We start from the raw sequence: 25337 nt of genomic DNA, 5'->3' as shown, positions 1-25337 counted from the left end.
ATTACAACTGAAAAAAAAAAAGATTACAAATGTAAAACATTCAGCTCAGCTAGGAGTAAATGTGAAATTAACTATAGCAAGCATAGTAAGAAAACAAAATAACAGATGGGGGGAAAAAAAGAATTTGATAGCAAACTAGAAGCTAGGAATTGGTAAAATATAGGAAGGAAACAAAGGAGATAATCATCAGTCAGTGGAGTGACAGGTAATAAAAAGTACTCTTTCATTTCTCATATCAAGAATAAAAGAAATGTTAGCAAGTTAGCAAGGAAAGTTAGCAAATGGTAGCAGTGGTGGAGTTATCAATTGTATTGCATAAAAATCCAGTAGCATTCAGCAGTGTAAGCTCTATGTAAGTATAAGTGTATCTTTTATACTGAATAGTGCTCAGCATAGTTCTGTACTTGGAGAGCAGTCAAGTATCGATGTCAGAACATGACTGTGATAAAATACTTTCAATTTCAACAGTAACTCAGCCAGATATTAAACAGGAGCTAGTGATGTCATATACTTTTAATCAGCAGCTATTGATAACTTTTAACAAATAGATCTCAAAAAAAATCTGAGTAGCCTTTTGGACTTTTAATACTGATTTTTGGTAAGTCCTGATATATTTGGAATATGAAAGAAGATAAGAAAAAGACTATTTCTATGCCTTTGTTTAAAAAAAATGGAAGCTATTAGAATATTATATATGTGATAATAAAAGGCATTTCAGTGTAGAAGACATACATGTAAGAAAATCCAACAACAATTCAAGATTAGCTATTTGTACTTTTGACAGAGCATGTGACCAGCCATTTTAGCAATTTGGTGATGGGGAAGGACCATGAGTAATCTGTCAATCCAAGTTAAATGGGTTCTAAAAGACATGTCTTGATTCAAACAAGAATTAACTCAGAAAAAAAACAGAGGTATATGTGTCAGAGACCAGGCTACATTAAAATCTCTTGAACTTTATTATCTTTTCTTCTAGGAGCTCAATATTTTTATTTGTTTGTTTACATCAGCACAGCTATGCTTCTGCAGCCCCCCACTGCAGATGTTCTGCAGTGTACTGCTCTAAGACTTTGCTCCAGTGGACCTTACTCCAGTGTGCATTACAATACAATGTAGCTCAGTTGTTTTGTTCATTAAATTAAATGATCTTTTTAAGCATAGCTATGCATGTTTTTCCACTGGTGCTTACAAATTTCACACTGTGATGTAGATCAATCCAGGTTTTGCTGGTGTCATAATCTTGGGCCGTAGCTATCAGATCCTGTCCAAGCATGCATCCCAGAACATCTGGTGAGCAATGTGGATACCGGGGAATAGTGTCTGAGAAAAAAAGAAGTGGCTTCTCCTGAGCGTGTATCTGCTGCGATGAGTCTAACAAGCTCTATGCCTTTGCAGAAAGCTGGGAAGGCTGTGCAATTAAAACAGACTCCTATAGCTAATCCTGGGGGAAGCCTGAGATGAAGAGGATTAATAAAGATGGCTTAAAGCCAGTATTAAAATCTACTCTGTACATATGCTGTCAAGGTTATAAATAAAAGACTAAATTTACAGATGCAACATTGCTATCTATTAGTTAAGCTGCGGTCCAAATATATCATCACAGTAGTCCAATATATAAGGAATTTCAGAGGAACGCAGTCCGTGTTTGACGATATACCCTCTCCCCACCTATCATCTGCTAAAAACTGAAATTCATGGCCAAAAAGTCCTCCAACATCAGTAAAACTTAAACTACTTACCCTTTTATGCCTGATGTTATGAGGTGTTTAAAGAGAAGGGAAGAAGTGGCAAGACAAAAAACTGAACACTATTATGTTCCCAGGGAACACTGTTGCTAAAAGATAGTAGTTAATGGAAGTGCTTGTATACATGGTCTTTCTCTAATCTTTTGTGTTGTGAGAAGCACAATATAAGCCATTTAATACTTCATATACATCAAGGCCATACAAGCCAGTCATGCTCTTTCTGAGAGTCTCACACCTCAGCAGATAAATAGGCAAGGATAAAACCAAAACTTTTAACCATTCTTGAAACATTATAGGAAGCTGATTAAGAGATTACAAAATAGAAAAAGCAGCGGCTACTCAAAGAAATGCTATTTCACAGAGAGCAGAACATTGAGCAGCATCATTCCCTCTAAATACTTAAGGTTTAGAAATCCTAGATCACTGCTTTGTCTTGTGCATCTTAGTGCTGAGAAAAATACATTAGCCATATAATATTTAAAAGTAGACCTGATTTCTGACTAATTAAAGTAGCAAACTGAATCAGCCTGTAGGGCATGTGATAGGAATGGAAAAATTGCACTCTTTTAAAATACGTTTTTTGCTAACGGAGATCTGCAAGTCATCTGCTCATCTGACTGTGTCGTTAATCTGAACAGTGAGAGGGAAAGGGAGAGGAAGGCAAGCCAGAAAATATAGATTATCTACAAACCAAAGAACTAAATTGAAGTAGAGAACTTACAGTGGGCAAGATGTAGGCATGAGGTAAAAAATCAAATATTCCTACAAGCCATTTCATACAGACATATGAACCTGCCAGTCATAAAAGTTCTCCACTGGGTCCTTGACTAAGTTCTCTCAAGAGAGGAAATGATAGGTTAAGCTGATAAAGCCAAATGAATGAATTAGGATTTATAAACATTGAAGAATTTTCTGTATTCATGTGCGGCTTGATTAGACACATAATTCTACAGAGCTGCAAAGGCATATTTCAGGGCTAATGTAAATAAGAAATTGCAGGAAACTGGAGGAAGGAAATGTGCAAGAAAAGAAGGAAAGCTGAAAGGCTGGTGTTCATCAACCAGTATGAGGAGACAGTGCAATGACGTCTCACTAAATGAACCTCTTGGATACCCCTAGGCTCTTCAGAATTAATCTGAATTATAACAATGCAAGATTTTGTCTAGTCTTTTTGCTCTTCTGTATATGCTATCAGAAGCATACATACAAAGACAATTATATAGATTGGGTCACTAGACTCAACTATGTAATTTTCATATGCTGGTATACTTTAACATTCAAAGTGAAGATGAACTATAAGATAAATTGCAGTGCTTTAGTTCACGTGGGCCATTTGTTCTAACACTTATCTGTGGTTTCGACATTTATTTTAAAACCATTCACCTAAAGTAGTTTGCATTAAATCTGAAAGAGAGTTCTGAAAAAAGAAAAAAATAATAATGGAACATTAAAATATTAACTTGATAGCATATATTCTGTAAAATCTAAACATATGCTGGCACAATATCTGGAACCATATCTGTCATAATGATTAATAGTATTGAGGAACAGTTAAACAGTGAAATGAATGTGATGACTGGGTTGAAACTGAACAGAATAAATATTCAGAGAAGACAAAAAGATCTAGTACAAGCTGTGTATTGAAAATGTATTCACTATAGGAGTAGGATTAATTGACCACAAGACAAATGAGATCTTTAGGCCAAACCGTGGTCTGGTGGGGTGAATGTTCTCTTTCTAAAGATTATACCTGATATACCTGGACAGAGTCACCCTGGCAAGTTTCTTCTTTTGTTAACATTGCTCCCATTACCACCTCTATGTTATGCCTGGAACTACTGACAGGGGAAAGAAATTTGAAAACTAACATATATATATGTTAAATGTAACATTGTATCTTAGTGAAGTGTACAGTTCCTGCTCCAATGGAAGAATTTATGTTTTGACTCTTCAGGACTGAAGTGTTTATGAGAGTCATGTTTCATTCTGAGTACACATTTTTGTAAATTTATGTTAAATAAACACAAGCATATATTGTAATTGCTGACTTATAACCCCAGTGCAGTTTATATGGGTAACTACTGAAGCAAAAACTTTCTGGTGTATTTATTCTTTCTATTAAGGAAGTAATTTTGAAGGATGTTCAAATGGGGTTGCTGTGAATCTTGACCAGTAGAAGTTTTCAATCTTCAATGTTTATGGAATGCCAATGGTAGTCTCGTACATAAGAATTCCCAGAATCAAATGCTACGTGATATTAGAAGTCTCTGCAAATTAATTCAATTAGGGGACAGATGTGACTTCTTTGTGATTTATGTACCCAACCCAGAAAGAGAAATGTATTTGGAATATTTGTGCTTAGTCTACCAAGTACAAAAACTAATTAATCAATTAACATTCATATCAGAACTACATTAAAATGCGATATTAATGGAAAAATATTTTATTTATATAATAAATTATTCATTGTCACTTCTTTTGCTCTTTCTAATAAAATGGCTTATGGTGTTGGTCTTCAGCCCATGAATTAACAATTCAAAAATGGGTGATGTCAGTTAAAACACTTTGCTTTTGTGGTTTGGGAACACTGTATTTTAGTTGTAGTCTTCTACATAAAAGTGTTCTTTATTACAAATTAACTTACACATTGATAATTGTTTTAAGTTGAAAATGAAAGGTTTTGTTTAAAAGTAACATGGCATTTCAATAATTCTAAACATTTGTTAAAACATCTTAATAGAATTCTTAAAACCAGGAATTAAAAAAATACAGAAAAATTTCCCTTTATTTCCACTAATCTCTTTCCTCCCAGACAACAGTGACAAGTCAACTGGTTAATACCATGAAAAAAGGCTGTGAAAACAAAATGCAGCACACATTTGTTAGACAATTTTTGGTGACTGAACAGTGGATCTTTGAGCTGTAGAGACTGCCATTGTTTATTTTTTATTGAACTCACTTCATCCATATCAAACATTTTTTTTTTTTCCCCAAACATTTCATCTCGGACAAACATAACTTGGCTGAATTGAACTAATCTGGGAAATGTTGTTGCCTTTGATCAGCCATTCCTCCGTAGTCATGGCAAGCAGCTTGCAGAACAAGGTAATTCCATTTCAGTGTATTTAGATAATTTAAAAAATCCTTTTTTTTCCCGGTGTTTCAGAATGTAAAAACCATCCACAAAAACCCCATCAAAACCAAAGTTTTAAAATGGTACCGTTGCTTGGGCTTACAAGTGAAGATTTCTCCAGTTTTATTAAGTATCAATCTCTGTGTTAAATACATCTCCTAGATGTAGAGGGAGAACCAGCTAGGATTATAGATCAAATGTTAGTACTATATGCATTTGTTTGTCTCTACAAAACAATCTTGGGTGTACACTTCATAAACTGTATTGTGCTAAAATGGTAAATATAAACTTGGCCTCTTATCTGCTACACTGATTTTGAGTAAACTTGTTTGTTAAAGAGTATCGCTCATTTTTAATGTGACAGCTATAAGCCTCACCAAGGGATCAGCCTCATTATGCCAGAAACAACCAAATATAGTCTACAAACGATGCTATGAAGGAGTGTAATTTGACAAGGAAATACAAGGGCATAAAGAGGTAAACAGGAAGAAGGTCACAGACAGGGTGACTAGTATGAATATGTTTGTAAAAATGAGAAGCCTCTGTGCGTCTTTCTCCCTTTATTCACATGGTCTTTTATAGTCAATGGCATGCAAAGAAAGTGCAGAGCCTAGCTTACATAGAAGCTGCTTGCAAAAATACATAGCAGCTGCACGACTCAGGGCTGAGGCTAGTTAGCAGCCTTCTCCTTCAAAGGGTGATATATTGTCAGAACCATTAAAATTAGTTGTTAGACCAATGAGTGGACAACATGAAATAATCCTTTAAGCTTGTTATCATTATATGATAATGTGTTTCAGGTTCAATTCTAACATATTTTTACATCTAGCAAAATCTAGTATCTACAGAATTCAAAACTGATCTGTACTTTTGAAAGAAGCAATAGTCAACTAGCAGTCACTGTGCTCAATTTCAAGACAAGAGATGTTCTTTTTCTTCTTATGTGAACCAATAGATTCAGCTGGAGCCTGGAGCTTCACATTTCATTTTCCTTATAAATGATTGCTGCTTTAAACCATTGGTTATGGTTTATTTATAGAATAATACATAGTTCACAATTAAATGCCAAGCTATAATTGAATCAAAGGATTCTGCTGATGCCTCGACTCACAAGGGTGCAGCTCAAGAGCTTTATAAAGGACAGCAGAATCTGAGTCTAAATTACAGCCCCCAGTATTCAGTCTGGGATCACGCATTATAATGTGTAATAGGGCTAAAAGGATTATTATAATACTGCAATAAATAAAAAGAAAATGTATCAAACAGCAGAATTCTGAATGCTTGCAGAGGCTTTCAGTTTATGATGTGGGAGGCTAGAGATTATACTGCATGAGAAATAAGGCTAGAGGAAAATTATTTCATAAACACGTTTATGTTCTTAAAAAAAATATTCTGAAGTTATTCTTGAATAAAAGCAAAATATATGTTTCATAGTTTAATCCACAGTAACTTCATAATGTTCTGCTACATGGTTATAATTGGTTGATTCCAGATGCCACATAGCTATTTTCTGGCATAATAAGGCAATAATTATGCTATAGAAGGAAAATATTAATTCACATATCTTTGATGATTTTTTGAATAAGCTTACAAACATTAAAATGTTAAATTTAGTTAACCAGTGTGAGAATAATACAAAAATCTTGTATTTTTTCTAGTACAAAAAACGTCATATCACAAAAATGGTTCACAGATCCAATTCACAAAGACAACATTCTTTTATTCATGAAAGAAACCTGACTGATAAAGCATACATTTTTAGGCTAAAGTGAAGATTGTTTTTTACATAGACACTTTGTTTTGGTTTAGAATGTGCTTTGTTAAAAATAAGTAATGATAAACCCTTTACACTTTTTTCCATACTGTCTGCTATTCTCTGGTGTATCTGTTGGGCTGTAAGAAAGGACACCAATCAATAGTTTGTTATGTAGACATTTTAACTATCAGATGTTTACCCTGGTTCCTCTCACCAGGCTGTAATTAGTCCAGCAATTCCCTAATGTGGCCACGGTAACTTTGCACAACTGATGATGCTGTGGAAGCTCATCATATGTCTTCCAAAGTGTTTTTGCGTTTTCCTCTGATCCTCTCCAGTGTGAGAGATAAAATAGCAGACTATAAAGGCATTGGTCAGACCTCAGGATGGAATTCCTCTGTGGATTTAGGGTACAGTTCTTTACAGATTTTACTGGAATTGCAAGTATTCGAGAGATAATTAGACACTTTGAACTTTGTCAGATGTATGTTTACAGAACAGCCTCCTGGGAAACAGTGGGGAAAGCTGGTAGAGCTTGTTTTCTGATAACCACCAATCTAAAATTTATGTGGGAAATCACAGATGTGCAAATTCTTACTTACCACATAGAGGAATATAATGATTTTTAATATGAAGTTCAGCAAAGTCTGCTTTACACTGGCATTTTTTTCCTACAAAGTATTTAATACTGAATTGAATTCCAATTCTGAATAATACCTAATATAGTCATCATAACTTTTCTTGGGTTGCCATTCTCAAAATCCAACTGAGGTCATAGGACATTATTTCCAAAACTACCTTTTCAATAAGTTGTAGTAAATACTTAAGAAGTCACACAATAAACTTGCAGTGTTGGTATAGACAAAACTGCCTGATGAATCTACAGATTAAATACTTGTACAAAGCAGCACAGAGATGCACGATACTAAACAAAGACATTATAGATACAACCATTGCTTCAGGGATCATGAGGGATTGATGAAAGGTAACAGTCCGTCTGTTGGTTTGGTTGTTTTTTTTTCTTTCCTTTTTCATTTTCATTTGAGTATTAGATTTTCCCTCTGGCAATGTCATGAAGGGAAAGAACAAAGCAATACATTCTAGATGAAAAATTTATGTTAATAAATATAGGAAACATACTAGATTGGGCCAGGTAGGGATTTAGGGAGGGGAAACAGGAAAGGTTACAGGAAGCTGTAGCCCCTTGCAATGAAAATACCCATAGAAAGGACAAGGGTGAGGGAGGACGATATTTACTATTAAAAGAGGATTAGATTGTCCCTACTGCTATCTCAACAGCTTCAGGAAACAGTAACAAAGACTTCATATTTAGAGAGGTGGTAAGTAAAGATGAAAGATTGTGGGAAGAGCTGGCTTTCAGAAAAACTCAGAAATAAATGGGGCATGTGGTATATAAGTATTTGAGGCTCTGAATTAGGAAAATATTGTGCTTTATGCTGGACAGATACTTGCATCAACAGAAAAATGTTGTCAAATTAAGCCTTTGATGCAGTATATTGGCCAAAAATGTTCCTGTCTGCATTGCAATGCAAAGAGTGTGCATTGCAGGGGATTATCTGTCACAGATGAATGCTGGTTTTGTTTGTTGTTGCTTATTTGAATAGTTTGTAAAGTATCTGGGAACATTCGGTAGAAAATACAAAATACAAACCCCAAAGGCAAAAAATTTCTAAAGAGCTCCATTCCCAATTAGATATTTATATTAAACAACCGTTTTTTCCAAAAATGCTGTAACCTGGCAAGTCCCACTGAGAACAATTTGAAAGTCTATCCATTTCTCCAAAGTGCCTAATAGAGATCTGAGAGCCTTTGATACCCTTGCACAAGATTTTTTAATGTTATATCATCTTAAGGATTGAAGATGAAAGGACTTTCATACCAGTAATCTTTCATGCTTTTCTGCAATACATGGATTGCCAACCAGACCAGTGACCTAATTTAAAATCATTTTCATGAATTTGCAAAGGTTTACACATGAAGAATCTATACCAAAATTTTTTTGTGTCGAGCTGATCACTGAAACAAGACACTGATGAAACAGTATAGTGAACATAATTGAAGTACTCTGCCTCTCTTACTGAGATAGTAACAGTTCAAGGAGATAAACCACATGTAGAGAAAATTTGTTAAACCTCTTCATCATGGTAAAATGAAGTATTAATCCAAATTAATCCAAACTTCTCTCTCTTAGTTTGTCAGATTCATCCAAAGTAATTTTTTACCACTATCACTTAGCTGTCTTTGTTCCACAGATATGCTGAAGGACTGGGTAGCTTTTTCCTTGACTCTTAGATTAAAAATAATTCTTATCTATATTCATTTAACTAATTTTTTTTCAGTGTGAATGAAACTTAGTGATTCAAATATTTGCAAAAAGCAAATAAGTATTAATAATTGAGCAAGCTAAACCAAAATTACTTTAACATAGGCAAATGCAGAACACTTCTTGTGATGTTTACCTTGCTGCTGAATAAACTATCCTCACATTGTTTGCGTTACACTGGGCAGAGCTGTAGAACATTTCTCCACCATCTGAACTTACCTCCCCTTCTGTGGACTGTAAGTGCAGTTCTTTCCTACAGGTAGCCTTTAAGTCTCCTGCAGCTGCATTGACTTGCACTCCCCTGGGTGCTTCCATCACCAAAGATCTAGTAGGAGATTCAAGTCTGAAAGACAAAAACAATCACTGAGAAAAAATGCACTGAATCAAACCACCAAAAAGCATCCAGCCCCAAAACCCACAATGCATGTAGACATAAATGTATTTTGAAAGGTAAAGAAGTAAAAATGAGTTATATGTGTGATTCTCTCACTACTCTTTATGGCCCGGAGAAAGAAAAAAATTAAGTATGTGTTTAAATCTATTCCTATTTAAGACAGCATTTAAGCATATACTAATATAAGCTTGTTTGCTTAGTGATGCTTTCTGGCATCAGTACCTAATTTACCTGACTGTAGTAATACTGAAATATAGGTACTTAAGAATCCACACATCTCTGTAAGTGCTTCTGTAATGACAAGTTAATAACAAAAGTCTGCTTAGTGACCGATGTCAAATGCTCAACTACATAAAAAGAAAACAGAACACTTAAAAAGTTTGAAATAATGATGTAAAAATGATTAGAATTACTTTGCCTTCACAGGCTCATTCATATTTTGGGTAGGTGTAGCAGCATTATGTATGAAGAAGAGAGGAAAAGAAAATCTGTTATGTCTCTATTATTGTGGGGTTTTTGCATGCTTTTCCTGTTCTGCAAAATACTCATTATGCTCTTTAACCCTATTATAATATAGCTAAGACACATATCACTGGGTCTTGGTATCTTTCCTCAAAGCAACTATTGTTGTCCTACTGTTCATCTTTCCATTTCTCTCTCCCTATACTCAAGATCCTCCATCAACCTTAATGCAGAACTGTGATACTTAGCTATGTTACCTCACAGTATTGTACAGGTTTCTCTTGAAAGGGAAGTACTAATGCAAGGATTTCATAGAAGTTGTGCTCACACACTGAATAGGAAAGATGATGGGATGAAAACTGTATTGAACTAGGAAATAAACATTTGGATTCCAGTTGTGTTCAGCTGTAGACTTATTGCATAGCCCCATTAAGAGGGAGACAAAACTTTTAATCTATTTATATCCCAATAACATAATGACAGAACACAGTTCCACTTTACCTGAACAAAGGCTTTTTGTAAGATGAAATATATTAATGATAGAAATGTCTAGAATGAGTAGCTTGAAGAAAACATTGTATTTCCCTCTTCAACAAATTGTATTTTGAGTATTAGGTCACATCCATCCAAAAATATAATGAGGTACTAGATGTATAAAGGAAAGAATAGTATGACAAAGAATTTGGTACAGAAAAGCCAAATTAAAAATCTATCAAGCAATGGAACAAGAGAATTTCATTGTATTGCACCTATTGAATTTTTTAAGTGTACAGAATAGTGATGGATTATAATTTTGAAACCAAAATGTCACATTTGCATGCAAAGTAAGTCACTGAGATGGTGTCTGTGAAATATTTCTGTTTGTAACATGTCACTGACACTCAATAGGGAAAGGAAAAAAAAAAAAAAAGAAGGAAAGCAATTATTTGGCAACAAAAAATGAAAGTATTAAAAGCAGGTGTCCAGATAGAGTAAAACACTATTTATAGCTACCTATATTAAAAAAAACATACATGGGATACATATAGGTAAGAGTAGTAGAAAAATCTATATTTCTGTTAGTGCTAAGCCATTTTCTTTCATTTTCTTGACACTCTGTAAGGAGAAGTTAATAGAAGGTTCTGCAGTTCTTCATAGCAGGGAAGAATCCGAATATAATGAATTATTTAGTCATGTACATCAGTGTTTTTCAGGTGAGGGGTTGTGAACTTCTGATGGCTATAAGACAGCAGAAAAAGAGCTTCAAAAACCTTTTAGCAATCATATAAACTATAAAGTTTAGAAATTAGGTTTTTGAAAGTACTCTGTTGCCTTAATGAGGTTTTACCTTGCATTTAAAAGGAAACTGAACTGTATAAATGTTAAATGATTGGATACTTCCATTCCACATTTTTCAGCAGCATATTTTTGTGATTTATAACCTGCTTTCCAGGAATATTAACATTTCTCAGTGGTTTCAGCTGTCATTTCATAATCATGAAGACAAAAGTGCTCTTAATTACATTTATTGCATTGAATTGATGGGTATTAGCAAAGTCACAAATATTTCTAGCTTCATAACATCAAAACCACTCTCAGACCTGACTGAAATTTTTCAGCAGGTGGACAATAAAAATCTATTTAGGAATATCTTTCAAGACATTATGATTTTGTTTGAAGAATAAACATTTTTTTTTTCCCAAAACACATGACAGTGTATATCTCAGAGTTGTTTTGTCTAGTTTCATCATGGTTTTTCAGGAACTACGTTAACATAAATGACTTCCAGTTTGTCTAAAATTAAGACATTTGGGCAATTAATTTCTGAACGTGAAAAGAAGTTGTTCATATCAGCCTTCTACACACTGTGGAGAAGAAATTTCTCTTTCATACAATAGATTTTCTTTTTAGCAGTTTCTGGAAATCAAATAATGTGGTAGAAATGTCAATGAATGGCTGATTATCAGCAGCATAGTTTTTAAAACACCACCCATCTATTAGTAAAATTGAATGCCTAAATCTGTTTTACAGTCACTAATTTACTTTTCTTATTATTATTCTTCGGATGATCTACATCTGAAAAGTGATTTAGCTGCACAATCTGCAGCATGCTACCAGAAACACAAAAGTCTATACACATAACTTATTTCCTCAATGTTTTGAGATAAATTATGTTTGATATACAGCTGCTCTATAATATTTTTCTTTGTCATGTTTCTGAAAGCTTTAATCGCTACTATAAACTTATTGTAACACTCCACATTGTAATACTCATCCCTCCAAACAAAAGTGCATTATTACAATAGCATATCAAGAATTTGCTTTCCTTTCAGTTTTAGTGATGGCCTGTCACACTGGTATTTACACCTTTGAGTGAATCCTATTCATATAATTTAATTTTTCTTTCCCAAACAACAAACAGCTATGATGGAGAAGGTAGCTACTGCTATTATTAGACAAAAACTACAACTCTGTAGGAAAGACAAAGAGGCTTTTAAAAAGAGGTTTTAAAATAATGTAATCTGTCAATTCATTATATGTGATGCAGACAGATGAGCTATCCAGAGCAGAGAAAGGCTTTTTTCTTTTTAATTATCAATGCTTAATTTGTGAAAAAAGATAAATTTCAGAGGATCAAAGCTATATGAATTTGAGTTGAATTCATTAAAGAATTTTTGCTAAAAAAGGAAACTTTTCAAATATCTTGAATATGTTCCTTTGAAGGTACTAAAATATTTCTCATCAGAAATGCAGAAACATTTATTTTTCATATGGTATTTTCTGTTTACAAGCTGACCTAGATTGTATTAGAGAAAAATAATTTTTAAAATGAACCAAAAGGTTTCATTTTGGGTTTTAAGAAATAGTTTAGGTTTACCTCTTGCATAACCCTCATCCTCACATGGGATATGATTTATCTATGTTAATTTTGCTCTGTTGGCTAGCAGAAGGTATTTCTTAAAATAGAAGGAAATAGAAGATTCCCCTGTGCAGATGTGAATAATTTAGTTGCTTTGTGTCTATTTAAGCAGTGGATCCAGCCCATGCTACTTAGTAAAACAACTGATATGAACCTCTACCAATTTGGAATTTGTATTCAAAACAGGGGATTAAAAAACATGCTGTCAACTACAGATTGCACATGTAAAGAAGGTACTTGTTTCCCCTTTATTGGCACCTTTACACCTGGAGGTCAGAAAGACTTCAATACTTCTAAGAATTTAACTTTTATATATGATGGTTTTGCCAACTTAGGTTTTTGTGGCTTTTTTCAGTTAGCATAGGAATCCCGTTATTAAAAAAAAAAAAAGAGAACAAAAAACCCCCCACAAAAAAACCCAAAACGTTTTGCAAATATAAAACAAATGGAAAATCTACACATTGACTTGGTAAACTTTTTGTAGATTTCTATAGATTAAAATAATTGTGACATTGATCTTGCTGCCTGTAGGTAGAGTTGTGGTGGACTGGGGCTGCAGAGAGGTAAGATACACAAAGAGGAGAAGGGAAGGCAAATGGATATGTCAAGCCTCTCTCTCTCTATCCCTCTTCCTACTTCTTCCTTGTAAACAAGCACTCCCAACCCTCAAAACCCATAGGACGCAGGGCCTTCTCTTCCACCAGTGAAACCATTTTGTTCCAAATCAGAATTAAGAATTTTCTTAAAAATAATTTTGAAAATGTTGTTTTCCAGAAACCTCAAACAATTTTAAATATATATTATTTCAAATTCTCTTATTATGAAAAGAACAGCTGGCTGCCCTGACGCTCACAGAAACTGATTTCAAGAGTCCTCCAGTGAGACCAAGAGTCCTTAAAGGAGTCCACTGAACACTGATGGTGCTAGATAAAATTAGGGTTTCCATTCAGTCCATTTCCTGGAAGTCAGGCTGCAGTAGTATTCATAAAGAATAACCAGGGACTTTTATGATCATAGTGACAAAAAACCTGGAAGCCTTTTTTTAAGATATTGTTAACTATTCAAACAGAGGATTCTTGATTATCTACCTTTGACATTGTAGTGGGAATGCTATGAAAATAAAATTACTATTCACTCATTTCAGTTTCATTACTTATACTATTTACAAGATTATACATGCACCTTTTAACATATATATAAAAGTGACAAAAATATCTTTTTGATACATTTACATGTATCAAAATGTGCACCTCTGCAAGATGCATGTGACTTATTGCCAGAATAGTTATTTTTCCTGAAGTTTGTTGTATTCTGATGTTTTTAACCAAATACTTACATTTTCAGGATGAAATAATTTTTTTAATTGAAATTCAAGGGTAAATGTGCAGGCCTCATGAATCCCTAATACTGTTCACTGATCATCAGCTATCCTTTATCAAAAAGCAAAATTCTCATAAGTTCACATGAAGCTCTCTTTGATTAATGTGGGAACCTAACCTTTAAGGGCACAATTTGTTTCTCTATTTTGTGACTTCACAACACAAGTCTTAAGTAAGAGAAAATTAAATAAATGTTTTATGGAATAGGTAATAGCCTAAACAAGTAAACATTAACATGACTTTTTTTTTTTTTTCCAATATCCAATTTTGCAACTGATGGACAATAAACTTAAATAAGGAGGAAACTTTCTTGACTTAAATCAGAACAGTAGAATGGCATTCAGTATAGCATTTCATGTTATGTCCATGCTCGGTATGTCACTGACTTTGGCATGTATCAGCATGACCTTATTATAACTCCTGAAATTCTCATTAACCGAGAAATCACCTCATCAGGCTCAAATCTGAGTTCTAATTGCCCTGTACATGCCACTGGTTTCAGTTCAGTGGGTCTGCATTACCATAGCGACACTTGAAACAACTGAGTATTTTAATGTTATTTGACATAGATGATAAAACAGAAAAACAATTTTCCCACATAGGGAAATAAAGGATCTCTTCTGAGAACATAAAAAATAGTAGTTACTGAGGAGGAAAAGTAAGGAATAAAATGTCATTGAAGAGTTTTTCAGAAAAAGTGAAGAAGCATCAAGGAAAGGTAAGGAGTGCTGGAGAGAGAAAAAGTTTAAAGCAAGAGCTTGAAAAAATAAGCAGGTGATGTGAGGAACGTTAAAGAGAACTTAATGCATGGTCGTTTCTTAGAGTGGGTGAGGGCATACCCAGAATAGCTAAAGACAGAAACTATCAAAATTAGAAATAGTATTAAGAACCTAACAAACCAAAAACCTAACTGGAATATCAGGTGATAAAACCCCATGCATTCTAGAATGTCAAATCCACTAAAACTCAAACCTTTGAAAATCAAGACAATTAGAAGAAATGTAAGGTTTAGAATGGGAGCTTTCATTTCTTAGAGAAATATCACAACATGCTCGAAAGTCTAAACTTTCAGGCTGTGAGACAAAGATCTGCATACGAGACAATCCAAAATAGTCCCTTAAGGAGAGGTATGGGAAAAGGATTCCTCATAACCCTGACATTTTAGAGCTACAAAACATTCTCCTTCCCATAATCTCCCTTACTTTTGTTCTGACCTGAAATGCCTTCTACACATGCGCTTCCACTCCACTAAAAATCCTTACTTAAAGTTTATTTTCTTCCCAGAAATAGCTCCATTACCTGAGCTATCTTTCAGAATTTATTTTATTAAAATAGAAACCTATCTTGTCAGAAGGAGATTGAAGCAACATGCCCACAGATAATGCTCAAGTGGCTGTCGAGTAAGATCGGAACATAAAGTGCCTGGGGGCAGCTGAAGACCCAAATGGGGCTCTTTGAACAACTGGAAGGAAACACATGAGAACTGGTTGACATACAATCTTCTCAGTTTTGAAAACCATTAGCTTCCTGTGATTAGGAAGTGACAGTCCAGATGATCTGTAATCTTCTAATGATATTTTCAGTATTGTTTCCCTAAAAGGCCTTAAGATGATATAAATGGATCTAGTTTAGCTGAGATAAACTGCAACGTGGTTTTGATCCACATCTTGAGGAAACTTCATCTCATGTGGAAAATTATTCTGCTGAAATTCCTTTGACAAGTGTGCAGATTAAACATAGCAGATTGCAGCTTGGGTCTGGAAGCAGTGTAACAGCCCTGCGGCAACTTCAGATGCAACAAGCCTTGCTGGAGGTGGGAGCACGCAGCAGGGTGCTATTGAGACCCTGAGCATCTCCCCCTGCGACTCCGAGCACCTCTGCTCTTCATAGCTGCTGTTAGACCTGAGCGGGCTTCAGGTAAAGAAAGATCCTTAGCTGCTTTCACACTGATCTGCAGAGCAGAAAGTTGCCTTGTCTTTCATTAACTCAGCACGGTGCAAATGCTTTCTATTGCTCCAAGCTTAGGGCATTATTTTTACATTCAAAATCCTGTTAGCTGGAGACAGCTATGCTTGGAGCCCATCCATGTGTTCCTGAAACCATGGCATGGAATAATCATAAAGCAAGCATAAACCAGTCACTGATAATAAAGAATTTTACTTGTCCCTGTTGTTCCTTTTGAAAGGCTATTCCAGAACTTCTCGCATCTGAGAGGCAGAATGCTAATTTCTATCTAATATTTCATCCAATATTCACCATCATACTTTTGAGTTTCACAATATTCTTATTCCAGTGCTTGAGGTCTTTGATTGCCAGTGCTTCCAAACCTGTGTACCTCCTTCTAGCACAAAGAGAGTTATCAAAACTGGAAATAAGATCAATCCTGAAGAAACTCTCCTTGCAATCTCCCTCCAGGCTGAACAATACATGCTTATTATAAACCACTTAAAATTTATTTAAATACACTCTTCTCTCTCTTGCCTTTTTATTTCTCATTAGATATAACACTATATCAAATACTTTACTTAAATCCCACATGGGAGATCTACCTCTTTTCTGTTTTCTAGAGGATCAGCTATCTTACAAAGGGAAAATATTTCTTTGGATTGGCACAATCTATCCGCCTTCTATTTCATCCCAATTTCTACTTATTTTCAAGCCCTTAATAATTCTTTTTGTTAATGATTCTTTTAAAATAATATTGTAAAACATTGCATACTAATGAGTTCAGACTAAAGCATATAACATACTAGATGACCATTTTTTCCATCCATTTCACTAGAAGTGCTACCTTTACCAAACCATCAATCCCACAGTGTCTGTTTTCCAGTTTGAAAGCTTTATTATAAATTTTGCTATTTGACCTTATTTTCACATTTAGTTCAGTCACAGAGCAGGGATAAAGATTATCCAGCACCCTAAATTAACCACATGAAACTCAATGAATTTTGCTACCAATTCTGATAGCAGTATTTTTTTCCTTCATATCTCAGTTCCTACTAGAGCCTTTTCCCTTCTCCAACGTCAAATATAATCATTGTCACTGAACACTAAGGCAAATTATTCTTTCAGTTTAAGAGCCATACCTAGTTAACTTTTGATCCTGCTGTGTTCTATCTGCATAGTAATTATAACTTTTATTACAGGCTTTCTTCTCTATTTATTTCAATGCTTTTTAAATTTTTTAAATTATATATATATAAAAGCATATATATATATATGTAAAAAAAGAAGCCTGACTTTTGGCAATTTTTCAAATTTTTACTACACCCATCGCTATTTTTGTATGAACATGTATGTTAAAAAAAATAAATCATATTTTCAACAGCTAGGGATAAGACTAAGCAAACAAGGTTCTGTCAATACACATACTCAAACACTGAAATAACTATTTAAACACCAAACACAAATTCTGAAAACATAAATAGTAAGTATTTCCACTGTACTAAAAAAGAATACTGAGATAGTAACTAGAACCTGACATTATTAAAACAGCAGAGGAAGGAAGCTGGTTTTTTTTTACTCTACTGCATCTTCTCCCTTTTGGTGAGGTTTGGTTTATTATTTAATTTCTGGGTAAAACAGATGAACAGAATCCCAGTGCTTTTGTTACTCTCAGCCTGCTCAGATGACTAACAAATTAATGTCAAAATTCCTTTCTGAGGCTTTCTCTGGCTCCAGGCTTTTATAGAATAGATATTTTGCCCTACTAGTAAACCACCCCTTAAAAGCCGCAAAAGATGGCTCCTACAAACCATCTGAGTGAAACAGACCCCTTGTGCAATATCTGTGTATTTTTAATTCTTATCAGAGGTAAAGTGGGATCCTACTAGCTTGGGTGGTTCCTTGCTGCTTGATCAATTTTCATCTCATTATGCCCAGCATTAGCTTGCTGGATTAGCTTATAGTGGTATGTGAGGTTTGACATAGAAGAGAAAAAAAACTATTAAATTTGATCCCCAGAGAACAACAAATTAATTTACCCCCTTATTAAGGAGGTTGTTGAGGGCAAAGCTATCTGCATTTAACTACCATCTGCCTCTTTTGTGCATGGATATTACCTATTAGTGCACCATGTTTTAATGCACTATTAGCCTAAAACCAATATTTGGGGACCTATTATATTGGCAGTTTGGTTTTCCTAACTGTGTTCCTGTGAGAAAAAGTAGTGAAATATGAAGATTAAATTATTAAGATATAATTCATTTTCCTGATTCTAAGGCACGATTCTTTGATGCTGCTTATCCCAGCTAATGAAAGTCAGATTTAATTAGGTTTTGGGATTTGACACAAAAGGGCTTACCAGCTTCCACAAAGGATTGTAGAAAAACGTTTTCTGAAAGCAAACCCTCGCTAGCTATTTTTTGAAAATGTAAGACAGTAGAAAGATGTGACCAAAGTGGTTGGGCAAATAGGAAGGAATTACTTTAAATTTCAACTGAATTTTATTTTTACAAAAGACATTTTTAATAGCAAATATTACAGATGTTTCTCTGCCTGAAGACCTCATAATCTGGATATAGAATAAAGAGTGGCTGAGGCAAAGTTTAGATATGTGAAGCTATTATGAATCTGACTTTTTCTTTTCACCTCCCTGCCCAGAATAGATGGAGCCAAAATCCCAGGAATTTTGGGGTAAACACTCTGAGCCTTGTGGGTATCAAAACATTAGTCCAAATTTTATAGTTTAGTTTTATTCCCAGTAATCGAGGTGGTCAGAATTCCACTTTTTAAATTCAGTTGTGAATTCTTTTGCATATCCAAGGTTATGAATAGTTTTCCTGCATCTTTTTTTGAGGAAAAAAATAAAAAGGGTTTTATTTAAATATACTCATACCTTGATGTCTGACTTTTTATTACTTGACCACAAATACATGTTCCAACATGAAAAATATGGGATTGTTTATATTTCAATTAACAATCTATTGTAAATTCTTTTATCTTTCAGACCTGTACACAAGTATTCTCATAGCCTAATATATTTGCATTGATGCATTGCAACTTGCTGTCAAACGCAATCACCTGTGTCCACTGAAAAAATGAACTTTAACGTCAACTCAGAAAACTTTCTACTCTTCCATGTTACCGTTAATTTCAAAAGTCCCAAGGTGCAGGGATGCCACATTTGGAAAAATACATCGTTTTAGGACTGCCATTATGGTCTACTGGAGACTTTTGCTAAGTTTATACTAAAACATTAAAAAGTGCTAGGACCCAGGCCATATGACTGGAACTCAACCATCTATGCAGCTAAATAGTTGCTGGCATATTTGAGAGTCAAGTGAAAGTCAGTTACGACTCTCCCAAACAATTTGCAGGCACTAGTTGGAGGGGAACATGAGTCAAAGACCATTGCCACTCAACATTTAGGATGCAACTATTCCGTTTTAGAGGATAAAATGATTTTACAATATCAATGTAGTTGTATCAGTTGGGCCTGAGGCCAGAAAATGTGTTCTGGTATTTTTTCATTTCTGTGACAGAGGTAGCTTCTGAGGCCATGGGGAAATGTCATATGAGGGTTGGTGACCTATTTGTTTGGGCGTATTTGGCAAATAATCATCTAAACGATAAATGACTGCTTTCTGACAACATTTTTTAAATTAGGAAAAAAAAAAAAAGGCAATTTATTTCTTGGGAAAATGAATGCAGGGCTTGAACTTAAAAAAACCACACACCCCCAACAGTTTTTTGTTGCTTTTTTAATCTTATTTTAAATTATTAAAAAAAAGGCATATGGTAATTTCAATTTTCAAAGGGATATATATGATCTGAAAGTCTAACTGTATTTTGCTGTCAGAAAATACCACACAAACCCACAATTATTTATAGTACTTTCAAGTTACAAGGTTAAAAAGGGTCTGCAGGTTACCTTCTAGAAAGTTTCATACCAATAGCCAAGAAATCTCCATCCTAATAGTAGATGTCATAATTTTTAAAAGATTAAAATTACTTGAGAGTTTTAAAAAAGGAATATCACTGAATCCTGACTAATATATAGTAGCATATGTGTACAAAAACTTCCAGAACACAGTACAGTATTTATTAAGAATAAAATCACTTACACATAAGCTAATGCTGCTTGACCAAATAGCAAGGGTTTCCATTTCACCATTTTTTAAAATAAAAACTTTGAGTTAAGTTCATTATTAATGAGAGGGCAGAAAGTTGAATGGAACATTCTCACTAATTTCAGTCTACCTTGGAAAAATGAGCTGAAGGAACAGTGGAGTTGGAAAACAGTAAGCAACAATGGGCATCATGGCAATGAATAAAGCCAAAAGACAGGAGATGTGAATGCCCGATATGTATGTTTCACAAGCAACATGAGGTGATTTTAATCCTAGTGAAATTAATCCTGAAGACACAGGGTTACCATACATTTGCACTCTGTTTTTATTATTTAATTGTTAGAAAGAAGTAGACAAAGCAGTGTCTCCACATTCTTTTGAGTGGGACAAGTTCCACCCTCTTACTCAAATTTTTGGGCCCCTGAAAAAAGAAAACCTTGTTATGTTTCCGCTTTGATTTCTGCTGAACTCCCTTTGATTAGAGACCATACTACTTTGGTGGTCATCACTAATAAATGCCTTTACAACTACTCTCAACAAAGGACTGACAGGAGTCTTGGTAGGGGATAGGGATTTTCAAGGTAAAAATCTAATAGTAGGGTCCTCTGGAAGACCCCAAACCATTACATTACCTTAAAATGTTTAGTGTAAATTATCAAACACAACCATTTACTTCTTACACCCCACACAGTGGTTAAAATTGTCCACACGGGCAGCTTTCTGCACATGATATCTGCAACATCATTACTGGTTGATGATCCTAAATGCCTTTGCAAGTATAGGGAAGGGCATTTAACAATGTTTTTCTGTAGTAATTCATTGTAAACTCTGCTGGGCAGGTAAAGGGATACATATATTATGTTGAAGAATCATAGTAGAATTGAATCAAATTCTGTACTGTTTCTCAACAGTTCTGCTGAGAGAAACACAAGGAAAGACCTTTGATTTTCTGTGATTAGCATATATTCTCATTAGTTATCCATATAAATTACATATTAATATTTAGCGGTGCGCATACATTCACTTCAAGAAAAAGCTTTCACTATAAACCTTTCTAAATTTTCTCTTTCTCAGTCTATAGACGCTTTAGCAAGTTTTAGACTTGATCTTTTACTATTTACCTATTTCTCCACTTTTGTGACTATGTACAGAAAACTTTGGATTTTTTACATTTACAAATGTAGCCTCACTTGGTAATGAATTTTTGAAGTGTGTGTGTTTGTAGTATTCAAAAAACCCAACGGTCCAGAAACAGCACTTGAAGAAAAAATCTGGGACTGTTTACTTTAACTTGACTTACATATTCTGTAACAGCTCATAAAAAAATCAAAATCTGGGTCTGAGACTATTAAACAGTAGTGTACTCATTTGACCCTAAAAACACCTGACTATTCTAATCTCTAGGGAAAATATACTTCTCAATGATTCTACTACGGGAGGCAAGTAATTTATAAATAAGTAATGTATTTCACATTTTGTGTGATAAAAGTTTGTGGGGTTTTTGGCTAGTTAGAATAAATTGGAGTCTACCAGTGTTTTGGATATGTATGAGTCATTACGTAGGCAGTATATATTACTAGACAGATATTTGCTTTTAATCAAGACTTAATTATTTTTGAGAATACTTGGTTTTAAAACAACTTTTTGAACAACACCTACTTGAGGTCTTGGGAAGGTTCTGCTCTGATATGGGGTGTCTCCACAGAGTGCCCAAACACTGCCCCTTCCGTGCCTAAAATACATAAATAAAATACAGTACAATTACTTTGGAAAACAATACACATTGAAATGTATGACCACAAATTCACATTTTTAGGACAAAATATTTAACTGAATCCTTTATTAATGACTATCAATGTTTCTTCATATTTATGTTTGCATTTCTGTATCAAAATCTGGACTGACATCATGTAAAACTATAGACTTCTGCTTATTGATAGATGAATTTCATATACAAATCTGAAAACATTTATAGATCCAAACTTTTCAGCACTGACTGGCCTGAATGCTCATCTCAACACTTTGGGGACTGATTGTTTTACAGATAAGGAGAAGAATATAATAGATTTGTTTGACAAAAACACATTTTAGAAGTGTCTACTATTTTTTGCATGATGCTCATTTTGATTCCTTAAATTGAGATGCTAAGCTTTCAAAAGTTTTGAAATAACAGTCTACCGCCTGAACTTGCTAGCCTGAATCTCAATATCTGACAGCTTCAGAGTTTCCTTCCATCAGACGTTCCTCATTGAAAACTTTTGTTCTCAAAGAAATTAAAGAGACTTATCTGGAATGTCCTTTGGTTTTAGTGTTGGTAGTGGATGCTCATGTATCTCCTACTGGGCACTCAAAATTAAGGCAAAGAAAATGGGTAACTATTTCCTAAAACTGAATTGATTCTCTATTGAATTTTAATTTCTATAAGTAGGTCCAAGTTGCATATGATAGTTCCACATTTTGAATTACATGACCAAGATTTTTCATTGAAAAGCTTCTTTTCAATGAAAAAATTAGGGTTCTGATAAATGTTCACTGAAGTTATTTGAAAAAAAAGACAAATATTAACACAATCCATTATTTTACATTAAATTATTTAAGGAGAATGAAAAAGGATGAAAAAAATTAATAAAGATCTGATTACAGCAAGTTCTTTGTTAAAATAATAGAAAACTCAAGAAACCGACACGTACTGAACAGCACTATAAAATAAGTATTTCTTTTAACTTTAAGACACAAGGATTGCACACGTAACAGTCATTTATATGACTCAATTTACATTTAATAGATAGCAATAGCCTACCTATGTTCTTAGGCATTCAGAAGTTTATATCTTTTTTTTTTCCCTGCATGCAATCATCATGTCTATTTTTGTTTACTGATTTGTCCAATGCCATTATTTTTCTCTTCCATTTATATAAACTTTAGTTGTTTTTGTTTTTGGTCTTTTCTTTAAATAATATCCATGTGGCTATAAGCTTTTATTTTCCTTGTCTGAAGATGGTGTACTGGGCACTGTGTAATGAAAATAACCTAGAACTATTGTGTGAAAGACTTTCCAACAGAGAACCTCCAGTAAAGATGAAAGAACTGAATAAAACCACATGTAAAACAGGTAATGTATTTACCTTCTGTCACTAGAAATAAGATCAAGGAAACTGCCTGGCATAATTATAGTTGATTACTAAATATTCTGAGATTAATTGCCATATTTCAACAACAGAAGTTTTCTTGTGTTCTGAGCCTTGAATTCTAACCAAACTTAAAAACATACCAACAGTATCTCACAGTAGCTGTATAAGAAGTGCTCAACGCAACAGAGGCACCACTATAATTGTTACAATATTTTAAATATAATAAAGTATTTTCAATTATTTAAATATTGTATTTAAATATTTTATTTAAATATTGCACAAGTATTTTCAGAAATTTTGGCTGTTAATGGAGATAGATATTTAGATATTTTTGCAGTTAACAAATAACATTTAGTAAACAGATCTTACCAGGATCTGAAAGCAGAATGAGGCTATAGAATGTTTAGTTGATACCTTTTTACAGTGTTAAAAAGTCCTGAGCAACAAGCCAAAAAAATCTAATTAAATGTTAAACTAAATTATTGTCAGAAAATCATCATTGTTAGTCATGTTCTAAACACCACTTTCTTAAAAAAAAAAAAAAAAACCCAAACCAAAACAACCCCAAACAAACACAACAGGAGAAAAACACCCCCTTCACTGTAAAATACTCTATTAGTACGGAGTATCCATGAGGTAAAGTCCTAGGTTTTTATCTCCAGCAATGTATAAGCTTTACAAATATCTTGGCAAAGCATACTGAAGACAATTTCGTTATGACTGCTGCTTTGAAGATCTCTCAAGAAAACAACCAAATCCACTTTATGTAACCAAAAGTTGCTGCGTGTTATGAAGAACCACAGGAGGGAAAAAACAGCATATCTTTTTACCTAAAGGTATTCACAGACGTGCTGTGGAGAATCTGTTTTTTAAACCTGACGTTGCCTTGCAATTCTGCTACCATTAAGTGACAGGAATAGCATGTCTGTATAGCCAGGCTTTCTGTCACTCAAAATAAATCTCACCCCCATCTATAATGGCACACAGGAAATTCTACGGGAGCAGAGTATCAGAAATCAGAGTGGGCTTCTGGATCCCATTCACCTTTTTAATTGGCAATATTGAATATTTTCAAGGACAAGGGCTTTTTGTATTTTTGAAGGTGGCAACGGGATATGAAGATGTAAATAAATGAGCAGGATGCAGAATTGCCAGTCTTTACTTATGAGAAGACCACAGCTGTAAGGTTTGAAAGAGCAGAATTAATACAAAGATCTATAAAACGTCACCGTGGTATGGGTCAGACACTAAATCAATCAGAAGTGCCAAAGATAATATTAGGCAAAGAGTGATAACAAAAGATAAATGACAGCTGGTACTAAGCCAGCATTAGTATTTCCTCACTTTCAGCAGCATTTGTTTAAAAGATGAGAAGGCATCTCTCCCCTTACAAAATACAAATTTGGAAAGAAAGACCAGGTTTGTCCAAGCAGACTGAAGATCCAGGCAGGTAGAATTAAGGATAAACTGATATAATTAAATAAAATATAATTAAAACTCAAAACAAACCAAATGTGCTCCTTTTGCTATTTCAAGATACAATCCTACATACTTTTTTTCCTTCTCTTTCAGCCTCAAAAGTGAAAGTATAACAGTTCTTGGGGTAAATGCTTTATCCTCAAAAAATCAACAAGTTTAAGAATATCTCAAATTTCTTTTATTTTATACTGGAAGGAAAGCAGGCACTTATAATTATCTTGGGTTTAGTAAGAAAGGTGAAAACGATCAGCCAGCCAGAATTTACTGACGTGTTTCCAGCAGTTAAACAGCAGGATCAAGAAAAACGGAAAGGGATTGTACATCAAATAAAAGACATGGATCAGCATTACTTAAAAATACAGAAGAGAAGAAAAACTATAGGAAGGTATTATTTATTTTTTAATTTACTATATGTAAATCTGTAGTGCTTTGATGGGAAGTTAGATCATGTAGTTCAGTACTGCTTAGGAAATGGTGCTACAAACATACCTTTCTATGAATAATAAATGTAACAGTATAAATCAGGATTTAAAGTGAATAGCAT

The 25337-nt window shown here is 34.1% G+C and overlaps 1 protein-coding gene across 1 annotated transcript in view; it reads right to left on the bottom strand.

Annotated features, from left to right (window-relative positions):
* Window positions 1-25337, bottom strand: part of SGCZ (sarcoglycan, zeta) — a 228687-nt gene that overhangs the window by 2721 nt on the left and 200629 nt on the right. Inside the window, exons 5-6 of the mRNA XM_010570056.1 lie at window positions 21843-21915; window positions 9198-9321 (exon numbers count right to left, since the gene is read on the bottom strand). Of these exons, the coding sequence (XP_010568358.1) occupies window positions 9198-9321; window positions 21843-21915 (197 nt within the window). The remainder of the gene's footprint in view (window positions 1-9197; window positions 9322-21842; window positions 21916-25337) is intronic.

Source organism: Haliaeetus leucocephalus, unplaced genomic scaffold (genome assembly GCF_000737465.1).
Source record: "Haliaeetus leucocephalus isolate CR32 unplaced genomic scaffold, Haliaeetus_leucocephalus-4.0 Scaffold284, whole genome shotgun sequence".
Classification (NCBI taxonomy): Eukaryota; Metazoa; Chordata; class Aves; order Accipitriformes; family Accipitridae; genus Haliaeetus; species Haliaeetus leucocephalus.
This window is presented reverse-complemented; position numbering and strand designations above follow the sequence as displayed.